Below are 21958 nucleotides of genomic sequence, written 5' to 3'. Positions count from 1 at the left end.
CACCTGAATTTTTATTTTATTCTAGTGTGTTTTAAGTCCATTTTCAGGCTTTAAGATGGAAAAAAAAGAAAAAGTATGCATTTTTAAGAAGATTTATATTATTTATATTTGAAAAGATTTGCCTAAACAAACCTTTATTATTCTGGAAAATAATAAAACTGGTTGATAAAAGATGGAAAAACGTAGAGGCTCCTCTTCATGAGGACAATGTGAATAAACAATGGAAGAATAGATAGGATTGCAACATATATACAGACATTATTGTAAAAAAAAAAGACAGACAATAAAAACAACCAAATATCACTAAGCTGGACTTATGAAAACACTAAAGCAAAATACATGTAAATATTGTCTTAATCATCATAATCTACCTGCATACGGCTTTTCAGAAACTTGGCCAGTTGCTGCTGTTTTTCAACATACTGATTTAGCTTCATTCTGCACCATAGAAAAATAAAAATTTAAGATTTTAATCCAAAACATGATTACCCATCACTTCCTACGCCTAAAACACAATTTAAAAGTTCCAATATCACACTGCAACTGTCTACATAAAAAATCAACACGTTGCATGAGGAATCAGGTTTTCTCTGCTTTTGATCTCTTCTGGGCCACATCTTTCCATTCAGCTAAATATTTTGTATCAGATGCACACCTGAGGCATTTCTCAAGCTTCCCTGCATCTGATCCCCTTAGAACAAAGAAAAAAATATATAGTACATTTTTTAACTTTCATCATTTTATACCATCAGCAGCGATGCCTCAGTTTCTCGATGGCGCAAAATTCTTCACGTCACCAAAGGTGAAGAAATGAGAGAGTATTTTCATTGGTTGCATTTCTTTATGAAATATTTTAATGAAAGATTTTGAAAATGTACAAAAAATCCACAAGAGCAGATTGGTAATTCCCAGAGTTTAATGAAAGAGTCTCAAATAAATCAAAACAGTTATCAAAAATTTGTAAAAAGTAAATTTGTTCACAGCGTAAAATGTCAATTTTATTCAAGTAAAAGTTTAAACTGTATTTCTAGTCTTAAATATTGATAAAGTAAAAAAATAACAAAAAAAACACGTTTATTTTTATATATAAAAATAATTCATTTAGATGTTAATCGTCTAACTCTAATACCAAAAACGTGAAAGGCAAATAACATTTAAAAAAATATTATTTCGACTTTGAAGCAGGTCAGCTGTCACTGAGTTTGGTTTTGGAAGCAAAGTCTGTGCTCAGTTTTCGCATCACCTCCGCGTGGCTCTGTCCTGCCAGCTCCTGCCGCACGCTACCATAGTTTTCCTTGACAAAGTTGGCGAAAGGCGTGGGAGCGCGTGGCTTGGAGGGGGTCATTAGGACCAGACGCCCCGTGCAGAGGGCGCACACAAACTTCTGCGTGTCCAGCGACTTGGAATGTCGACCGATCCTGTGAACCATCACCACGAAAGGGAAAGACTGGAAATCAAGTCCATGCAAAAACAAACAAATAAAAAACCTGAGCGTGAGCGGAACTTACGTGTTCTGGCAGCGCGTGCACTGGTATCGGAACTTATATGTGATGTCGTAACTGTGACAGCGCGTCACCATGGGCAGCTCAGGATGCAGCACTGTGGCTTTGCGGGCGTACAGCTTCCAGAAGGCGCCGTGCCCGTCTCTCACGCCATTGATGAGCCAGGTTGCAGCGTGGCACAACTCGTGGATGAGGGTGTCCCTGAGACGATCTGTCATGGAACAGAGGCAGGAGGAGATTCTATCAGACAAAAAAGTTCTTTCATCAGGACACAAAGTGAAATGATAAACAGCCTTCCCTTGTTCATCACGGGAGTTACGTTCTAAAAATAACCTGCGATTGGTGAAATCCTACAGATGTTTTAAGATTTTAAAACTCCTCACTACACACTTTGTACACTTTTCTCAGACAGACATTCATATTTTTACTCTTCTCTCGTGGTTAAACTGTCAAAGTTCAAACCTACAAACAAAAATAAGTTCAAGATTATAGAATGAAAACAAAGATCTGCTCATGATTGGAGATTTATGACGGTTTAACTAACTGAACCCATTCTGCACAGCAGACATGGTTGACAAGGTCGAGTAGGAGGCAGAGCAGTGAGATTTAAAAAAATAACAAAAAAAAGGTGAACCACGATATAGTGAGGGAACACTGTACTGATCCTTTAACCAGCATCACCTGCAGAGTCGCACACTTTCTCTGAAAGTTCAATGCGGGCGTAGCGACTTCCTCCACCCTTTTCCTGCCCGGTGACACAGTAACCAGCTGTTTTCCGCATCTTCTTATTCCAGGTCACGGACATGTCGACTGGAAGCTGGAAATACAACAGCCAAAGGAAGGTAATAAATAGTGAAACTGTGCAGCAACAAGAAAAAAAACAAAAACGTATTCGACTTTTTAGCAGGTGGAAGGAGCCTGAAATGACAGGACTTTCATGATTTAACATTCAGCTTAAACCAAGAAGTTTGTAGGGAGAAATCATATTTTCAGGAGAGTCTTATAGTCTTTCCAAAACACATTTAAAAAAAGCTGTTACTTTGAACAGTAAATTATTCAAGTTATTCCATCATCCAAGTCATCATTTTTCTGGTCTAAAATGTATCAGACTGCATGGTGGTGTAGTGATCAACACTCCTGCCTTGGTTCAAACCCCATGAGGGTCTCATCATTCTTCCCTAATGATATAACCAAGTGGCTGTTTTGTGAGGTGTAGGAGGCTCCACTCAGATGACAGAGGTCTGAACTCCATGTTTAAGCTCCTATGAAGGAAACTCTGTCAGCTGTAATTGTGATTCCTCAGCTTATGGTTGTAAGAGAAAAGACAGAAATGAAATGATAGCAGGTGTCTCACTGATCTGAAGTCCATCTCCTGCAGATTCCTTTCTTTGAACTCAGTTCTAAAATTACTCAGCTTCACTTGGAAGAGTGAAAAAAACAACACATCACTTCCCAAAAAAACAGAAGTTGGGTTCTGGATTCTAACGCCTCTAAAGTGAACCCTTTTGCCTTTCGACTGTGTGGAAAGATTCCATCCAGACGAGTCAGAAGTAAAAAGAACTCTGGCTAAATCCAGATTATTTCCATCCATAATGAATCTGGCAGTTCAAACCAGCAAACAATAGTGAAACAAATAGTTAAATGAAATAAAAAGTCACCTTATTGTCAAATACGCTGGAATTATAGAGCTGGTAGAGTTTGCTTGTGAGTTGTTCCTTGTTCTTTTTAAAGCTGGAGCTGTAGCATGAACCAGGGTCTGAGAGGAACTCCAGGAAGCAGCCTGGAGTCTTACACAGCCCCCTACAAACGGGTCGGGACACAAAAAACGTTTCTAAAGTAAAAATCACACGTCTACTATGTTAATGCAGTAGTGTGTAATGGCGTTCACCTGGTGGTGGGACCGCGTCTGGGCTCTGTCTGACTTCCAGTGGGTTTCAGAAAAGGGTTTTTGGCAGGAGTCTTGTCCTGCTGAGGTTTTTCCTTTAAGGTTTTGGAGGTAGATGTGGATAATGGCCTCACAGGAGGAGTGGAAATCACAGGCTCCCTGTTTAACTCTAAAAACAAGAACAATTTAAAAAAAAAAAAGGCAAAAGGAAGAAAATTGCTTTTGACCTCAAAAAGACACTAAAGCTTTATAAAAACTAGAATAAAAACATGGTTCACCTTTGCTGGTCTTTGGAGAGCATGAAGCTCCTGCGATAATGTTTTTCTTTTTAAGCCTCTCGAGCAAAGACACAAACTCCTCCTCGGAACTGCTGGACTCCTCCAGTTGAGAAGGTGCAGAAAAGGTGCGCTTTGGCGAGAAGATGGATGCCGAAGCCTTTCCAGGAGGGCGAGGGAGAAAAAGAGGCGGACTGGGAGGCAGAGGAGGCGAAGGTGGAACGTTTTGCTCCTCTCCATCTTCTCCATCATGGTTTTGAACCTTTGGGATGGGCTTGGAGTGACGCAGTTTCCAACTGCTCCTGATGATAATATTATCATCCTCATCTTCACTGTCACTCACAAAGACAGGGGAGTTGAGCTGAGACAGCGGTCTTCTGACAGAGTGCTGGGCAGCTGGAGTATTGCCCTTTTTAGGACCTTCAAAATAAAACAAACATTGTAGGGCTTTGATTTAATTAGAGATTTTTGTCACTTCTGAACAACTAACTAAATACAATTATGTAAAAATGTTTGCATCCTGCTTAGTGCTCTCTGATTTGAACAAAATTAAACTCAAATTGTAAAGTGTAAACATGACTATATGATTAAAGGCACTTTCTTTACCTCTATTATAGATAAGAAACCTGTAAATTTACCCCTGAGAGATGGTTTTGTCTTGATAAAATCCTCATCAGATGAGTTGTCATCTACAATAAAGTCTTTAAGGCTGTGGAGAAGAAAAAAAAAGAGGTTGCTTTATGTTTAGCAGGCTCTACTGATGAGTTTTAATACAAAAGAAGAGGTCAAAATCTCACCAGTCCCCACTGTGAGTCTCTGCTCTCTTGGGTTTGGTAGTGGGGGTTTTCACTCGTTGTAGAACTTTAATGTCCAAAAACACAAAAAGGAAGAAAATTAACACCATTTTTTTTATAGAGGGCTGAATGCAACATTAAATATACCAATAATAAATGAAAAATGTAACATTAAAATAAACACATTCAGCTTATTTTTATTTTTTAAGTCTAAATTATGCATCAATTCTGTCAAATCCCATATAATTTCCAAAGTAATTTTATTTATGCACAATGCATTACAATACAAGAAAAAAAAATGGAATACTGTAAATAACAAGTTTAATATTTATCATTGTTTTTGTTTAGTACATGCAAAACGAGTTTGTACAGAGCCCCACCACTTCTGAATTGGCCTGATTTATTTTTTGTCTTCTGCACGTGAGTTCATTTGAACAGGATTATAGAAAGATTTCAGATCATTGCTCTTGTCTTAAAATGCTGATCTATGCTGGTTACTAGCATAAAATATGAGAAAGTAAAATGAATGTTGCACCTTTCTTCTATCATGAATCCAAAGAGTTTCATTTGTTTGCTTCGTTTGCACTAATTACACTTCTTGTGCGCACAAGCAATTACTCTTCAGACAAAATATCTTGGACTGACAAGAAAATCAAAGAAAAATGACTATTTACGACAACAAAAGGTCTGTAATTTGGCTGATTTTCCCATTATTGTAACATCAGTTCATTTGTGACATTTTTGTCACTTTGAGCCACTCCACAGCTCTTTTTTAAACCATCAGAGACCTAGTCACAAACATCAGACATGCCACCACACATCATACCTATAACCCTCTTCAATCTAGCCATGCCACCATAAATGTTCATTGATTTGAATCAACGTTTTTTTTGTTTTTACCAATGTGATATCTATCTGTGCTGCTCTTAGGTTTACATTGTATTTATACCACTTACAATGTTTTTCAAATACTACTGTTCTGGTATATTTACATTAGGTTTTTACCCGTGTTACTGTTGCTGATTTATATTGTATTTTAGCCTTTTACAATGTGGTCATACAATCTAATTCTTTCATTTGTGTTTATGTTGTATTTTTATTGTTAATTTCACAATTTGGGGGGGGGAGACAAATTTGACAATCCGAGGACTACAGATGAAAAAGTGCCAACTCTGGTACATTAATGCCCTTGTCAAATAAACTACAGTAATACATAAAGTACTCAGCAAAAGCACCTACATGTTTCAAAAGGAGCGTCATCTTCATCATCTGAGCTCACCACAAGCACCACGCTGGAAAGAAAAAGAAATAAATAAAAAGACATGCGATCTAAGAAGATTTACTAGCAAATGTACCATTTCTACTTAGAAGAGTAGAGGTCACAGTCATGAAAGCATGGTGGTAGTGTTTATCCTCCTACCTTGGTGGTTTAGCTGCACTGCGAGGCTTTTGTGAAGTCGCTTTAGCCTTAGCTTGAGGTGTGAACCTTTGCTCCAAAACTGGAAAAGTTGAAGCGTTAACCAAGGTACATATTTTGAGATATATACGTATTTTTTTCTGTTAAAAACAGAACCTACACTGGTCAAAGTCTTCATCGCTGGACTCGCACATTGTGATTCGATAATCGCTTGTTGTTGTTCCAGCAGCCATTACGCGTCTTTTCAGCAATGTTCATTAAGCTAGGAGACAAAAAAATAGTCTTGATTTCAAACGATTATTTCATTTAAGTTAATATTCAATAGGTTTTCTTAGCTCTGCAGCGTTCGATCCTACCTCGTCTTTGTAATAACATTACTAATAGCAACTCCTTCAAAAACAAATAATCAAAGTTTCATTAATTCTTCGAGTTTACTTCAATAAGTGTACCTCAATGAGACGGTTGTTCCAATTATCTCTTTTTCTTAAACATGTTTTTGTTGTCCTAAACGTTTAGTAATAAGATTCTCCTGTGTAGCAACTACTAGCATACTGGCTAGATACGAAATTAGCCTCTAAATATGCACCGTGTTTTACTGTGTTTGACTACATGAACAGATATAATACGACATCCCAAAAGATTTGTAAAAACTTTTTAGTTGGAATTCCTTACCAATCGGGTATATGTTGGTTAATGGGAACAGCCGGCCAGAGACGATTAAAAGAAATTTAAAATCCGTGTATCGGTTGAACCGGAAACAGTCACGGCATGGTTTCACCAATCAGGTGTGTGTATGTGTTGGCGCATGCGTACATACAGAAAACATAACTTAACAGGGGAATACTCGTAATGGGATTTAACCACTTTTTAGTCAGATTAGAAGGAAAAAAACATTTTATGTTGTAATTTCACACAATATCAGGTCTAATTTAGTAGTTAATGCTTTAACAATATTGGACAAATATAAATTCATTGAAGTAAATTTTCAAAAACGAATCCTTTAAAAAATTTTCACAAGATTTAGTTTCATTTATTTAAATTCATAAAAAATAAAAAAGCAGGAAAATTTCTCACCTTTGCAAAGGCCGATAAGTTTTATGAAAAACCTGAGTATTTATGGGTGTTATTGTATTGGTATATGTATTGGTATATGTTATTGTGTATGGTTTTATTTTACCATCTAATTTTTTTCAATTATGCCAACAAATCAATTTGTTTTATTCCAACAGGTTTATCATGTGTATGTTTTTGAATGTTCAATTAAATAAAAAAATATCCAAACATTAATAACCGAAGAATTAGGTTGAAGAAAAAGGTTAAGTGTTTTAAAAGTGCAGTTACAACTAAAGGTAATAAAAATTATGGCTAGAAAGTTTTTTTTTAAAAAGTGACAGAAAGTGTTCAGAGCTGAGTAGCTGTCAGTGAGTACAGTACATCATGAGTGCGTTTTGTTTTCGGGCCTTGCGAGGTCATCTGAGACTGCCTTGCTTGATTAATAACTAACCTAGTTAACAGCCAGCTAAACTATCCAGGTTTAATATAGTTTTAAAATTATACTGCTAGTGTTTTTTGGGTAAAGGCAAGGGTGAACTGTGCCTGACAGCTTGTAGGTTTGCTGCAGTGATCCCAAACTAATTTAAAATAAAATCATGACGCATGATTTGCATTTTTCTTAAACTTAGGCTTTAAAAAAAAAAAAAAAACTGATGAATCTGAACTGGATAAAACAAGAAAAGCGGAATAATCCATTTATACATAAAATAGCCTTTTAAAATAAAACCAAGACTGCCAATATTTTTGCAATCTCTTATTTATTACATATAGAGACTTGCAGCAGCACTAACAGCAAACAGTAATCAGACAATACAAAAACAAAAAAACTGTGTAGAAAATACTTACCCAACCCTGGTTTGAAAAAAATATATAGATTTATGAACAGCCCGAGTCATCAAACAGATGCTTTTAAACAACTTGGGCTTTAAAGTTCCTTTCTCAAAACTCAAACTCTAAAATGATAAAAAAAAAACTGAACACATCTGTTGAGTGAAAAGCTTATTAAAAGCTGGCATTTGCTGAGGGAAGAAGCCATCGTACAGTCTAGGTCCTTAAAACTTTACTGCAGCCAAACAACCATTGCAATTTGTCTTACGGTAAAGCTGATAAATCTGGGATTACTGTTTAGACTTGAATGGGGCAACATTGAAAAATGTAAAACACACAGCATCCTTAACCCATTTATAAATAGATCAGAAATGACTGCTGGGTATTCTCTCACAACAAGAGGGAAACAAGAAAAATCCACAGTTCCAAGCACTGAGGAAGTAGCATGACATCACAATCCTCATGCTCACCAAGTACATATAGCGTTTCAAAAGTCTCAGACACGGAGCCTGAAGGTCCCAGGCTTCATCTGGCTCAGGAGATGCTGATGCGTCCATGACTGATGTAACAGGTGACAAATGTGAGCATGTGCGGGCTGTTCGTAAGTAGGAGTGAATGAGAGAGCTGAAGACAGTCATTCACAGAGGAGACTAAAGCCCGCCCTCTCCAAACAGTTCAGATGGGATGCAGGAGGAGTATGGTCGTTCAGGCGCTCTCACTGGCCTCAGCCGGCTGCAGTTTGACCAGGTGGTCTGGTTTGTTGCCATTGCTGTGGTGCTCCCACATCAGCTGGTAGAGCTTTTCCAGGTCAATTGTGTACTGCTTGGTGTTGAAGAGGGGACTGCAGATTCGATGCTTCCACACACGTGCTCTGATCATCTTTAGGCTGCAGAGAAAAAGGAAAGTAGACGTTAGATGTGGATAAAGACAGTCGCCACATAACCGTCCTGCTCAACTTACTACTCCATGTCAGATCCCAGCTTGACTGCTATTTCCTCATAGTCCTGGCGGTTTTGTGCTATTAGCTCAGGGCAGCCCAGACACTGGAGCTGAGAAGCGGCTACACGGGAAGCCAGGGTCTCGCCTACAATAGGGATGTTTGTTAGATAAATAAACACACAATCAGAAGTCAATCTCGACTGACGGCCTCCTCACCTGGCATGGTTACCATGGGAGTTCCAGCCCAGAGAACATCCATGCCTGTCGTGTGACCGTTGCACAGCGGCGTGTCGAGGCACACGTCAGCGAGCTGGCCTCTCCTCACGTGCTCCTCCTTAGGAGCCACTGGGGAGAAAATGATGCGAGAGGCGGGGAGGCCCAAGTTCTGAGCGTACTGCTGAATGTTTGGCTCCCCGACAGCAGGGAAGCGAAGGAGCCACAGCACACTGTTGGACACTCGTTTCAGGATCTGCAAAGAAAAAAACGGCTCATCAAAGCTGGAAGTTGAAGGGAACACTCCGATAAATGGAAAAACAGTCTGATCTTTCCAGCTTACATTGGCCCACATCTGCAGAGTAGGCGGGTCAATCTTGTAGAGCTGGTTGAAGTTGCAGTAAACGATGGAGTCCTCCGGCAGGCCATACTGGGAGCGAGTCGTCACCACAATGGTGCGTGGCACCTCCTCCCCGGTGGCAGCTTTGTTGTTGATCTAAATTTGGAAAATAAATAAATTGATTCGAACTGAGCGATAACAAAAAGCATAAAGATGGAGCTGGCAGCATGAACATTCAACTCCTACCTGTGTGGTGGCCAGCCCATTGCTGACAGTGAAGTTATTGATCGTGACCTGGATCTGGCCTTGATTGATCATGTTAATGATGGCCTCTGCAGCTGTGTTCATGGGAATTACAGGCATGGACAGAGCTCCATTCGAGTCACCAGCTGATTCCTGGTTGTTGTCACATTTCATCTGAAAAATGTCAATACAGAGGTTAGATCAGTGTACAGGCAACGATTGACAATCAAAAAACCCATTCACTCACTTTAATGACTTTGACGTCGGGCAGACTGTCCAGGAAGGCCTTCAGATCAATGCCATTGAGAACAATGCGGTTGTCAAAGATGTGACCGTTTGATTTGAAATCAATCACTGCCTTTTTCTGCAATAAAATAGTTCAGATTTTTTTAACTTGTGAGTTTTTTGAGATCACGTATGACAGGACTGCAGAGGTCAAGACGGACCTTGAGGTGGGGAAACATGTTGGCATGATCTCCAATGAAGAAAGTGTTGGGCATGTAGGCGAGCTTCTCAGAGTACTGCTCAGCGACTTCCATGGGAGACGTCTCCTTGTCGGTTATGATGTAGTCCATGAACGGAGCCCCACTGGTTCCGGGGTAGCCGAGCCACATGGCCTGTTAGACAGCAGGAACCACTGTGAGAGCGTTCTTCAAAAGCAGAACACCTTCTCAACAGGCTGGAAAAGAGCTCACCTGAATGGGAGCAGGGCGAAGGGCAAACAGTTCATTTCTAGCTCCTTTGGTGTATCCGTTCATGTTGACCAGAATGTTGATTCCATCCTGGTGAATGCGATCAGCTGCTTTGCCATTACAAGGTATCTGCAGAGAAAAGAAAACAAACACTTCACAAACAACTAAAACATTTTTCATTTCAGTTACATTCATAAAAATTATTTAAGAAGAGACTGTTACGAGCCACAAAACAGCATAAAGGCTACCTGGGAGAGATCTGTGAAGTGATGGGCTTCTGCCACAACCTTTACACGGAAGTTTGTACTATCGTCAGGACTGAGCGCATAGCAGAACACCTTAGAAGAAAAACCAGGTGTTAAAATTGACAGAAATATAGTGTAGACTAGAGAAAACAAAAGGATCATTAACCTCAAACTTCTCTGGATTGTGCATTCCTGGGATGGACTGCATCAGGTGAGACGTGGGGTGGTTTCCGAAGTCGGAGCTGACATAGCCGATGCGCAGACGTCCACCACTGGCTTTCAAATCCTTGGGATGCTCGTAAGCAGGTTTGTGCAGTGCGTTAATCTATGGAAGCAGCAACGGCAAGATGTTAGAAATGCAGGAGAGAATGAGTTCCATGAGTCCTTTCCAGGCAACAAACAGACCACGAGTCAGAAACCTTCGGCTAACAAATTCCCTTAATCTGCACAGCCCTCATAAACCCACTAGCAGGATCCAGTTGATCCCTTACCTTCACCACATCCCCACAGACGGGCAGAGCCATCACCAGTAACCTCAACACCCAAAATGTAAATGAAAAGTTACTTGCTTTCATCAGTGCGTGTACCTTGTCCAGGCAAAGGTTTCCATGGCGCTCGGCAATTGCCTTGCGGAAGTTGTGGGAGAGTGGGTAGAGCATGCTGTGGTGCGGGTGCACCGAGGGCAAGCGGTTCTTGTCCAGCTGGTCAGCCACGATGCTAACCAGCTTCTTCATCCGTTCGTCATAGTCTGTCCAGTCGCAAACAATCTGGAAATGGAGGAGGTCAAAACTAAGCAGAAATCTATAATTTGGAGTTGAGGAAAAAATGAAAACAGAAGTTAAAAGTACCTGTAGGCAATGTGCCAAGTTACAGTAAGCATCAGGAAAATCTGGCTTGAGTTTCAAGGCGGTGCGATAGGATGCAATGGCCTCTGGGATGTTTCCAGAATCCTGCCGAACATAATTCAAAAATTGTATATTGAGGTAAACACATATGAACAGATTTACAACCGACTTTCCTAAAAGAAAAGGACGAGGCAGTAGAGCCCACCTTATGGATAGAGGCCAGGTTACTGTGAGCATCAGCGAAGGCTGGATTGATCTGGATGGCACGAGTGTAGCACTGCAGAGCTCCCTGGACATCTTGCATTTCCTTCAGAGTGTTTCCCATGTTGGAATAGGCATCAGCGAATGTGGGGCTGATTCTAAAATGGAACAAGAAAAGATGTTTAGACACAGGAACGTGCAAGCGGACAATCCTTTCTGCCTCAACAGTTTCTTAACCTGATTGCCTCCTTGTAGTGCATGAGAGCCTCCTGAAGTTTGCCCTGCTGCTGCAGGACACTGGCCAGGTTAGAATGAGCTGCTGCAAACTCTGGGAATACCTGACGGAAAAACACCACCATACCATTTGTTACGTTTATTTTATCTGCTCAAAAGAAAAACAATTAGAGAAGCGTGCAACGATCAATTCACCTCCAGAGCCTTTCTGTAGAGCTGGACTGCCTCCTCAATGTTGCCCTGTTCACGTTTGATGTTTGCCAAGTTGTTCAGGGAATCGGCGTGAGTGGGACACAAACGTAAGGCTGTGTTGTAGCACTCTTCTGCTTCAGACACCTAGAAAGGATCCATTATGGTGTCAAGTCATGAGAAATGTAAAAAAACAGGTAAAATTCTGTTTACAGTGAATTCTGGACATTACATTTCCTTTCTCCTTCAATGCGTTTGCCAGATTACAGTAGGCATCTGGGAAGTGGGGCTGCAGTTCAATGGCCCGCCGGTAGGTGTCGATGGCCAGGTCGATGAGTCCCTGTTCATAGTAAACGCAGGCCAGGTTCCCGTGAACCACTGCATGGTTGGGGCTTAGACTCAGAGCTCGCAGGTATCCAGCAACAGCTCTGGAGACAACATGACAAACAAGGAATGTTCACAACTTTCTAAGCTATTTTCCACAAATCATCACAGGCACAACAGTTTAAGATTTACAGCTTTTAACTAAAACCGCCTTATCGGACAGCTGTTTTTGGAGCTGCAGGATTAAAAATATCACAAACTCCATGTTAAGTTCATAAAGGTGTGGTAAACCTGAAGCAAGAGCATAAAGCTCATACTTTAAACTCACCTGTCAAAGATGCGAGCTTCTTTCAAAACATTTCCTAAATTGATATAAGCATCCAGGAAATTTGGGTCCAATGTGACTGCCTAAAAATAAGGAAATAAAAGTAACATTAAATGATAAATCTATTAAATAGTGTGTATAGATATGAACAATTCTTCTTACCTTTTCAAAGTGGTGTATAGCGAGCCATATTTCCCCCTGGGCATTGAACACACAACCGAGGTTGCTCCAAGCGACAGCAAAGTTGGGCTGAGTCTCAATGGCTTTCAGGTAACAAGCCTTCAGTAGGTTTACATTGAAAACCACAGAAAACGGGGAAAAAAGAAAAGGAGAGGTGGAGTAGACAGGGGAGGGGTTGAATGAAAAGAAAAACAAAAACAAAAAAGGGCAGAAATAGCAAAATTAGTAACTACTCTCCATGATAGCAAAAAGTGAGTCTACAGCATGGGCTCGCTGGCGCAGAAGTCTGCCGCGCAAAGCTGCATAGCTTTTTCCTACGCTGCGCGGATCCAACCAGCACCCACACTCACGTTCTCATCCTGAAGTTATGACCACCTTTTATCAAACACAGTGGCTCTTATTTCCTCAAATTCCATCTATTGTCCTTCCATTAAAACACTGAAAACACTGAAAATAAGCAGAGGCTGGTAGATCAGTGCTGACATTCACAACCTTGGATGTGGAACAGTGAGTGCAGGTGATAGTCCCTGTAATGCGGGCGCAGTCAACGCAGGCGCGCTGGGTGGGTTTGCCGCCAACACCACAATGCACCATGTATCGCTGTTCGCATGACCTTGCTCCTGGCAAAGTTCTTACTTCGCTTGTGCGCTCGCTGAATGGCCGGATGACAACGGCAGCAGACCAACAACCCCTGGCAGATAATCTGCAGCACCAGACTAGCACACACTCTGCAGCCATGAGCTTGGAAGGATAAACAAGACAGTTGGGGGGCATTGCCAGAAGAGGCAACATAGTTTACTGTGGAGAGATTTTTGTGTGTGTCCTTAATCATAAAAACAGAAAGCCAATAGATGGTGAATGAATCAAAAACTGCTCAACGCATTTGTCATAACAAATCCTGTCTTGAGCGTTTTGGTGCATTTGGGAGCGAGGCTGGTTTTTGGGTGGGGTGAGGTCCGCAACCAAACAGGCCAAGGGGGATGAGGGGGGAGGGCGTTGGGGGTTGCACGCGTGCGCTTTCCGCCATTTAGGTTGCTTGAAGGGTATCGCTGCGCAGCCCCTGCGCTACTGCAGACTCACAGCGCATTTACTGCATCATCAGAACGCTGCAACTCCAAATAAAGAAAGGGAGAAAACAAAACAAATAGGAAAAATAACCAGCATGTAAGTGTTAGAGGGTTCTTAATGTTTTTCATAATTACAGCTTCCAAATCCAAGTTTCTTTTTACTTCATATAAAATTGGTTAATTAGTAAAACAAATTTCAATAAAAACTAACTGAAAAATATTAAGTTTATTTTTTCTTTCTTTCACAAGAGCGAGGGGCTCAAGCATGAAGTAAGGTGGTTTTTCTTTTGTTGGCAGTTACAAACCCGTTACCATATTTTTGGACTTTGTCAGAGTGGTGGTCGCAGCTGGCTGGAAGAAGAGGAGAGGACTGAGGCTGCCCTAGAGTTCCTTTCCGCCAGGCACCTACGCAGGAATAGTGTCACCCACCTGAAACCTTCTAAATAACAATATCAGTCGTGGAAAAAACCAAAAGAGACAAAATCAGAAAACAAGATCGTTAGTAAAAGTTCTTCAAACAATACATTATTTGTTGATTATGGATATAAAGCACCAAATCACGACAAAACAAAAATAAATGGTAGCTTTAGCTTTAGCTTTCAGTCATGCATTGAGGGCCTGATACAAAACAAGAGGATTGCTTACAGGCTAACCGAGGGAAGAAAGGCTTTGCTGTTCAGTTAATCACTGACATGTAGTCAGACCTCTATTTTCCTGCCAATTGAGAATTTAAACCAAACTACAAAGAGGGCGATTACTGGCTTGATCTTACCCAAATGAACTGATCCCATTTCAGTAGGAATATTATTACATATTTGAAGGAAAAGGGAAGAAATGTGAACCAATGCGTTTCTTATATTCCACTAGCATTTTCAGAAAATATATTTTTTAAAACTTTGATTTCTTTATCCTGGCCTGCTTTCTTGAATCCTGGCCAATGGATAGGGAAGAAAATTCTGTGGTTTAAGTACTTGTATCTAGAAGTCTCCACAGATCTGAAATAAAGAGGTCATTGCTGCTGCTGCGCATCATACTGTCTTTCTAATCCAGCATCTGGCGCAGGTGGTGGAGCACAAATAGTGAGTGAGCTGTCTGCTTGACACTACTTCAACCGCCTTAAGGCACTGAAGAATGAGCTTTATATGTAAATAAACGGCAGGGCATGTCAATAAATATCAGAATGATTGACTAATCGTAAATCTCAGTGTAAGTACTGACTTTTGGACATGAAAGGCATGTGGGGATGCGCCTCGGCATCAACTAGGGGAAGCTGATTGGTCAAGAAGACAGCTCTGGTTGCGCACACTCCACCGATCCTTAGCAAGCGCGCGGGGGGCAGAGCTACAGAGCTGGGGAGCTTGTGACTCCCTGATGCTCCTCCACACTCCTTTACCCCCCTCTAGCATGAAATAAGATGGCCTGTAACCAGCAGGACAACTCCATATGACCGGATTTGAACGGACCAAGGGAGCCCCCCCCCCCCCCCCCCCCCGTGACAAGCACATTTTAAAGTGACAAAGTTGAGTTGTAAACTCCTAGTGGGGAAAAAAATAAAAAAGGATCCACACTGGCAGAAACTACCAGCTGAAAACAGGGATAGAAATATTGTCATTGGGCACTTGATATGCAACACAGGAGTATAGCAGTTAGGTTAGAAACCATCTTATCTTTTGCACTTCAGATAAATTCTATCTTGATATCAGTTCATAATCACTTTAAAGACCGAGCCAGCGTTTTCCCTCCCAGATAAACATCATTAGGATGCAGGGCCAGGGTTCAATCTGAAGGGTTCACTTACTGCAGCCTTTCTTCCTGAAAGGGGAGGGGATGACCTTTCATTAGCAAGGTCAGCAAAAACAGTGGGACTAAGTAATAAGGACCATTGTCAAAAAGAATTTGTACAAAAAGATCAGAAAAAATAAAGATTTAGATAATTTAAGTTCGAAAAATGTTTAAAGAAAGGACAGCTTTAGAGTGCAATATGAGTCTTTTAGACTCTAGTTCAATATTTCCAAAAAAACTTTTCTAAAGTGAGGTGAGAAGCTCCTTGCAAGTCTAAAATAAGCTGATGTTTATCTGGCCCCCAGAGAAAAGAGGACTTTAATAAAGCTCCTAAAAGTAACGAAAAAATAAAAGAAAAAGGAAGAATCGATGGCCTAAAAAGACATCCTAAAACTAAAGGAGAGAAAATAAAACCCACATCTTTAGCATTGAAGACACAAAGACGCGTACCTTAGCCTCTTCCAAACGTCCCAGGGCTTTGAGCAAGTTGCCCAAATCGCTACGTACACAATAGAGATCCTGTAAAAGAAAAAAAAAAACACAAAGATTTAAAAATAGAATAAAATAGAATGTTTTCACTAACAAGTCCCCCCCCCCCCCCCCCCAAATTTTTCAAGTACTTAATAACACCACTTACTGGGTTGTATTGTAAAGCAGACACATAAGCTTGGACTGCTCCCTCCATGTCTCCTGCAGCCACCAGAGCTGCTGCCAAGTTGATGTACCCGTCAATGAAGTCCGGCTTCAGCCTCAGTGCGTGGCGATAATGCTCGATGGCCTCCTGCAACTGACCACGCTCCTTGTACACGTTTCCCAGGTTGGAGTAAGCCTCTGCAAGCATTGGATTCTGCTTGATGGCCAAAGTACTGAAGTGAGCAGACCTGTGAGCAAAAATATAAACACAGTTAACCCTCAACACCGACACGGTCACCAGCGGCAGAAAACACACGTTTGCGCTGATTTACATAACTTTCCTGTCGTTGCAGTGGTTTCCACGGTGTCGAATTTTTATGCAACGATGTTGACAATCAACAAATAGACAATCGATAGTTGTTAGAAGAAATATACATAATTTAAGCTGTGTTTTTAAAAGTGTGTCATCGTAATTTATGTTGTAAATATAAGTTATTATTGTGAAAAAATGTCTAGGAATTCAACCAGAGCAAAACTCTTGTCAGAACTTTGAAAGAAGAGGAGTTGGAAAATCAGGAGATGCAGGACGGTCTTCATCCCGCATGCAAGTAAAACATTTATGTACAAAAAAGTGCCAAGGATTAGATTTACCAGAAAAGTGTAATTTTAACTATTGCTGTCATGTTTCTGTGGTACTCCGATTTTTTTATTTACTTTTATTGCATTGCTGCATATCTGTACCAACAAAGATGTATTTCAGCAAACATGCTACTTGCATTGTTTGTGTTACACAAATCATACAGATTTGTCATTGATTTACATTAGGGCAGCACAAAATGAGGAACACTCGCAATATGCGGTATTAGTGATCAATATCATGACGATGACATAACTTACGATACATAAAAAAATGGAAAAACAACCAAAAACAATTCCCAGTTCACTGGTACAGTTTAATTTAAATAAGAGTTAAACGTAGTCTACATAGGAGGCCAACATCTAACATAACAGATCCGATTGGTCAAATGCATTAAGGGATTTTTTTGATTCGTTACATACTTCAGGCTGCCATAAGACTGTTTTAGCACATTTAAGATTACCATTCATTGCAATTTTGCGGTCTTTTGCTATACGCGTATTGCACAGCTTGATATCGCAATAATGATACATTTGTGACTTATTGTGCAGGCCTAATTTACATCATGCTGTCTGCATTCTGACTTTCTTCTAATGAGAGTGGATATAAAAAAGGAGTGTTTTCTACAAAAGAAGCACCCCTCAGATTTGTGACAAATGTAGAGTTGGCCTGTGCTTTCAACTGGAATAAAACTGCCTCAAAGTCTGCCATATGATCAAAAAATGTCCCTTCTATGTTTGCAGAAGCTGTAGAAAAATAAAATACAATCGTCCAGACAAACAAAACTGCTTGTGCTACTTCAAACGAGTTAACAATAATTTCAAAACATTTAGATCAGTTAATCTAGGTTTTTTATAAGAAAAATAGTCATTACAGTTATTACAATTTGAGTAAATTTGGAAGTTAAATATGTACTGAATAAAGAGGCAAAAGACTTCACTCTAAAGTTTTGAGACAATTTATTGTTAATTAAAATAAGGCTGGGGAGGCCAATTACAATAAGCTTTGTGTTGACTTTAGTTCAAGGTTTATCAGTTCTGTCGGTGATTAGAGTGAAAATACTAGGAATAAATGTGTTGCATGATTAAAATTCTCTATACTGGAAACAGTATGGTAGATGCTGATTGTCGATGATTTGTGACTTACCTAAAATCATATCTATTTTATGTGTTCTTGTCAAATTTACCATCTCAATTTTATTTAGCATCTACTTGAAAACAAAAACATGTTTTCATAACTGGAAATAAATTCAGGTGTCAAAGGATTAGGGAATCATCAATAGAGGCCTCTTTAAGAAGTAGAAATAGCACCTCAGCTAAAAAACGGCTGGTTTCTTCTAACAATAAAGAAAGTGTTGGAAATACCATTTCTTGATCCTTTCATTTGTAAAGCCCTTCCATTCTGCTGCTCTCATTTGCCAGCCTGTATAAAGTGTTCTCACCTGTCAAGTCTTCTGCACTGGAAGTGAATGGAGGACAGCAGCAATAACACTCCAGTATTATCAGGCTCCTGCCTCCACAGCTGCATGCAGTGGCGCTCGGCCGCCTCAAAATCTCCTGACTGATACTCCCGGTGTGCAAGCTCAGCCAACCCTTGGAAGGAAAGCATACGTTTTGTTGGTTCTGGACAACCAACACAGGCCAAGGAGGGGGGAAACGACATGTTAGAGGTGATGAAAGAAAATAAAGACGACAAATGAAAAAACAGGAAGAAATAAAAATAGAAGCAAACATGACAATGTTTGTATTAAAATAAATGCCTGACAAATGTAACTTCAAAATGTGATAATGGGTAAAAATGATGACGTCACAAGAGGGAACATAAGGGGGACACTTCACAACTTTTATACAAACTATAAGCATCTGTACATATAAATTAATTACAATTTAATGTATATAAAAAATGCACACTGACGCTTTTTTCCAACTAAGGAAACGCATAATTTATATGTCAGACTAGCTTTTCCAAAATGCAGAGTAAACGAAAACGTTATTAAGTCTATTCGTCATCAAACAGGTGCATCTTGATAGAGAACAGGGAGATTGTGGCTCCACCTACTGTAGCATCTACGTCACTGCTACAAGCTTTTTCCAACAGCATTTTTATCATCTGCTGCTGCTAATTCACGATTGAATTTTAATCTTAAATTTCTTTACATATCATCCATTATAAGAAAAATGCTACACGAACAAGTTAAAAACACGATTTTCATCGAAGTGGGTCTTTATTGTGGGGGTGGGGTGTGTGGAAAAAAACTGCACCACAACGCACGCAAAATCTGCTAATAATCGCGTTAAAGTTAGTTTATCGTTAAAACTGAGCTTGTTCGTCATTTTCTAATTTTGAAAAACATATATCCCTAACATTCGCCGTCCCTCCCAAAAAAAAATGAATTAAAAAATAAGATATCTTTGAAGGCATTTTAGTAGGACACTTCATTTCAGCGCCCTTTATTGCAAACCGAAACGCCCCTTAGCTGGCGGCCATTTTCTCAGACAAAAACCACGAGATAAATGTTCAGTTTAGGATTTAAAAAAATAAAATGTATGAACATAGTGACGCCCAAGGAGGAAAAATGTTGCAGCGCCAAAGATTTAATCGTTTCCTACCCATTTAAACGTCACATCTACAAATACCAACGCTAGCTCGTCTTGACTTAATACTGTTTAGGTTAAGACGCCAAATGAAGGAATATTCGGTACAAATTGGCGAAAAATATAATAAAATAGCCTTATTATAATATATCTATTAATACATATAAATTGGTACCGTGGTGTTAGAAGAGCGGCGCTACTGGTTTACATACTAGCATCCTCATTTACCTTATTGCTGTGGATTACCAAAAGGGTCATTGTTAGATTAAAATTTACTTTTAAAAACTATTTTAAATCGTTGCTTCTTTCTAAAGGAGGTGCTTTTATTTTTTTGAGCCACTAACCTGTACTGTCTGCCACGTTTCCCACAGAACTCGCCATCTCCCCAGCAGTCTTCGTTTCTTGCACGGCGGTCGTCAATGTGTCGTCTGGGAGCTCACAGCTTCAGAGAAAAATAGATGTATTTCTTATAACTAACTGTGGTCTTTCTGAGACGAAAACTGAAAGCACGTTGTTGTCTGGCTAGGTAGACCGGGTTATAGTTACCTACTAATCTCGTATTCAGAATAAATTTCCTAAAGCCCTACCTTAAAATGCCGCTGTTTGGGTATATTTACACAGATAATGTAGTTACTGCACCTACATATGACATAAAAAATATACCGCTACCGTTCACGATATTCTATCTGCACAACAAAGCAGCTAGTGAACGTAAAATGGCGAATTGGGTGGAACTCGTTTTTGTGATCAACTAGATCCTGACACCGGCATTGATTGAAAATAATAGTTGGGCATTAATACATGTGACTATAAACCCAATATACATTATTATTTTTATTGTATTAAGAAGTTATACATATACATATATATAACCTGATGTAAAATTATACACTTAAGGTAAAACCACGCGGAAGAATACAATGGTGCAGTGAGACTCAAACGGTAAAAGGAAGCAGCACTGCTCGGAGGTATCTGAAAGAGTCACGTGTCAGCTGTGCTGCGAGGAAGTGGAAGGTGCGCTGGTCTAGTAACAAACACATCAACATTACATAACCGTGGGTTGTTTGATTTCTTTTTATTTTCTTTTAGTTCTTCTTGTAGTTTTATTTATCTTTTTATTTTATTTTAGTTCTTCTTGTAGTTTTTATATATATAGACACACACAAAAAACATATTCAAATACACACAAAAGAAGTTCAGATAAGATTTGTAATTCCAGGGACATTTAACAGGTGTTAGCTTTTATTTTATTTTTAACTGCAAAGGGTATTTTCTTAATGTGTAAAGCAAGCATTAAATGTACAATCTACTGTTAAATATCTTTCCACATAAATACTGTTTACTAATCCTTACTAGTTACATATATTTTGTCAACTGATTTTTTTTTAAACTGTAGCCTGATGGATAGAGTTCTGGTTAAATCAACATCAATTGCTATGTGAAGGAAGTTGCCAACAGGCTCAGTTTACATTGAACATCACTGACAGGATGTGTTTGCACCAGAATAACTATTCTTCTAATCTTCAAGTCCCGAGCTTAAACAACTTTATTTCTATTTCTTTTTAAAATATTTCTAGGACTTGCAGTATGTTTATGGTTTTTTTCAACCAAGCAATTTTCCTGCAAGATTAATCGACATCTTCTAACACATCTTATTTTTTGCCAATATTTAATGTTTTTCCTTAATATGTTTTGCCAACATTGATATCCAAACATAAACCCTTGTTTTTCTTTTCTTAATTATGTTTAAATTAATTAGTTTTTGTTTTAACCAAATGTTTTTTAACCCTGTTTTTGCAAACAGCAAATGTACATTTAAGATAAAAAAACAAACAAACTCCTGTTTCTGACATATTAAAAATGTTGCTGGTGTGCTGATGCTGTGATCTGTCATAAATTTGCAAATAAACCAGTTTACTGCAAATTTTAAAATCTACTGTTTACCCTTTTTTCTCTACTGTTTTAATCTATGCTCCTATGCATGCATGCACCATTTTTGTTGGTTTTTTTAAGTGTGCATGTACATGTATGAATGAATACAAAAAATGCTTTTTTTTTTTCAAAAGCACTATTTAAGGAGTAGCTACTCAAATTTTGTTGCAGGAATACAATGTCAAATAAGGCATTAATGATTCTGAATATTAGTTTTAAAGTAAAATATTGGATCAAATTTTCATGATTCATTGTTAATACAAATGAATACTTATACCAATATTTTGCCATTATTGGAACAAGACAAACAAATCAGAATGCTGTTTTTTTATTTATTATAAATCTACTTAAGTAAAATGGAAATATCTGGGTTAAATTTTCTCTAAAACTAAGGTTTACATTTCTTAATTTTAAAATGTTATTACAGTCAATCTATCTCTTTAAACATAAGTATGTATTACAAACTCTCGACACAGTCGAAAGTAGGAAGCAAAAAGATAATTTCCTGAAGCAAACATAACTGCCAAAAAAATGTGATGATCAAAAGTGAAAATAAATAAAATGTGTCTTAGAATGTGGCTTCATCAGC

The 21958-nt window shown here is 39.2% G+C and overlaps 2 protein-coding genes across 6 annotated transcripts; both read right to left on the bottom strand.

Annotated features, from left to right (window-relative positions):
* Positions 1–898: 898 nt before the first annotated feature.
* gcna (germ cell nuclear acidic peptidase) lies at positions 899–6676 on the bottom strand. Its single transcript, XM_004073505.4, has 12 exons — positions 6546–6676; positions 6034–6135; positions 5877–5955; positions 5696–5748; positions 4460–4523; positions 4301–4371; positions 3666–4082; positions 3391–3556; positions 3161–3302; positions 2184–2319; positions 1509–1713; positions 899–1418 (listed from the first exon to the last, which is right to left on the bottom strand). Exons 2-12 carry the CDS (start codon positions 6104–6106, stop codon positions 1187–1189), a joined length of 1638 nt encoding a protein of 545 aa, XP_004073553.1. The 5' UTR covers positions 6107–6135; positions 6546–6676; the 3' UTR covers positions 899–1186.
* A 1646-nt stretch (positions 6677–8322) lies between these two features.
* On the bottom strand, positions 8323–20152 carry ogt (O-linked N-acetylglucosamine (GlcNAc) transferase). Of its 5 annotated transcripts, XM_023959266.1 has the most exons (24): positions 20025–20152; positions 19782–19879; positions 18285–18465; positions 16211–16454; positions 16024–16092; positions 14104–14230; positions 12707–12823; positions 12548–12627; positions 12128–12323; positions 11902–12042; positions 11710–11810; positions 11477–11630; positions 11275–11376; positions 10996–11193; positions 10593–10751; positions 10430–10519; positions 10185–10310; positions 9936–10106; positions 9737–9853; positions 9490–9663; positions 9250–9402; positions 8910–9162; positions 8715–8838; positions 8323–8640 (listed from the first exon to the last, which is right to left on the bottom strand). In XM_023959266.1, the coding sequence occupies exons 6-24, from the start codon at positions 14104–14106 to the stop codon at positions 8460–8462; spliced, it is 2640 nt and encodes an 879-aa protein (XP_023815034.1). In that variant the 5' UTR covers positions 14107–14230; positions 16024–16092; positions 16211–16454; positions 18285–18465; positions 19782–19879; positions 20025–20152; the 3' UTR covers positions 8323–8459. The 5 variants fall into 5 exon arrangements, with proteins under 5 accessions (XP_023815034.1, XP_023815030.1, XP_023815031.1 ...); XM_023959262.1 differs by lacking the exon at positions 14104–14230 and having other exon boundaries at positions 19782–20144; XM_023959263.1 differs by lacking the exon at positions 14104–14230 and having other exon boundaries at positions 9493–9663; positions 19782–20144.
* Between the last annotated feature and the right edge of the window lie 1806 nt (positions 20153–21958).

Source organism: Oryzias latipes, chromosome 10, assembly GCF_002234675.1.
Source record: "Oryzias latipes chromosome 10, ASM223467v1".
Taxonomy (NCBI): Eukaryota; Metazoa; Chordata; class Actinopteri; order Beloniformes; family Adrianichthyidae; genus Oryzias; species Oryzias latipes.
The sequence above is the reverse complement of the archived record's forward strand: the minus strand, read 5'-3'. Positions and strand labels throughout refer to the sequence as shown.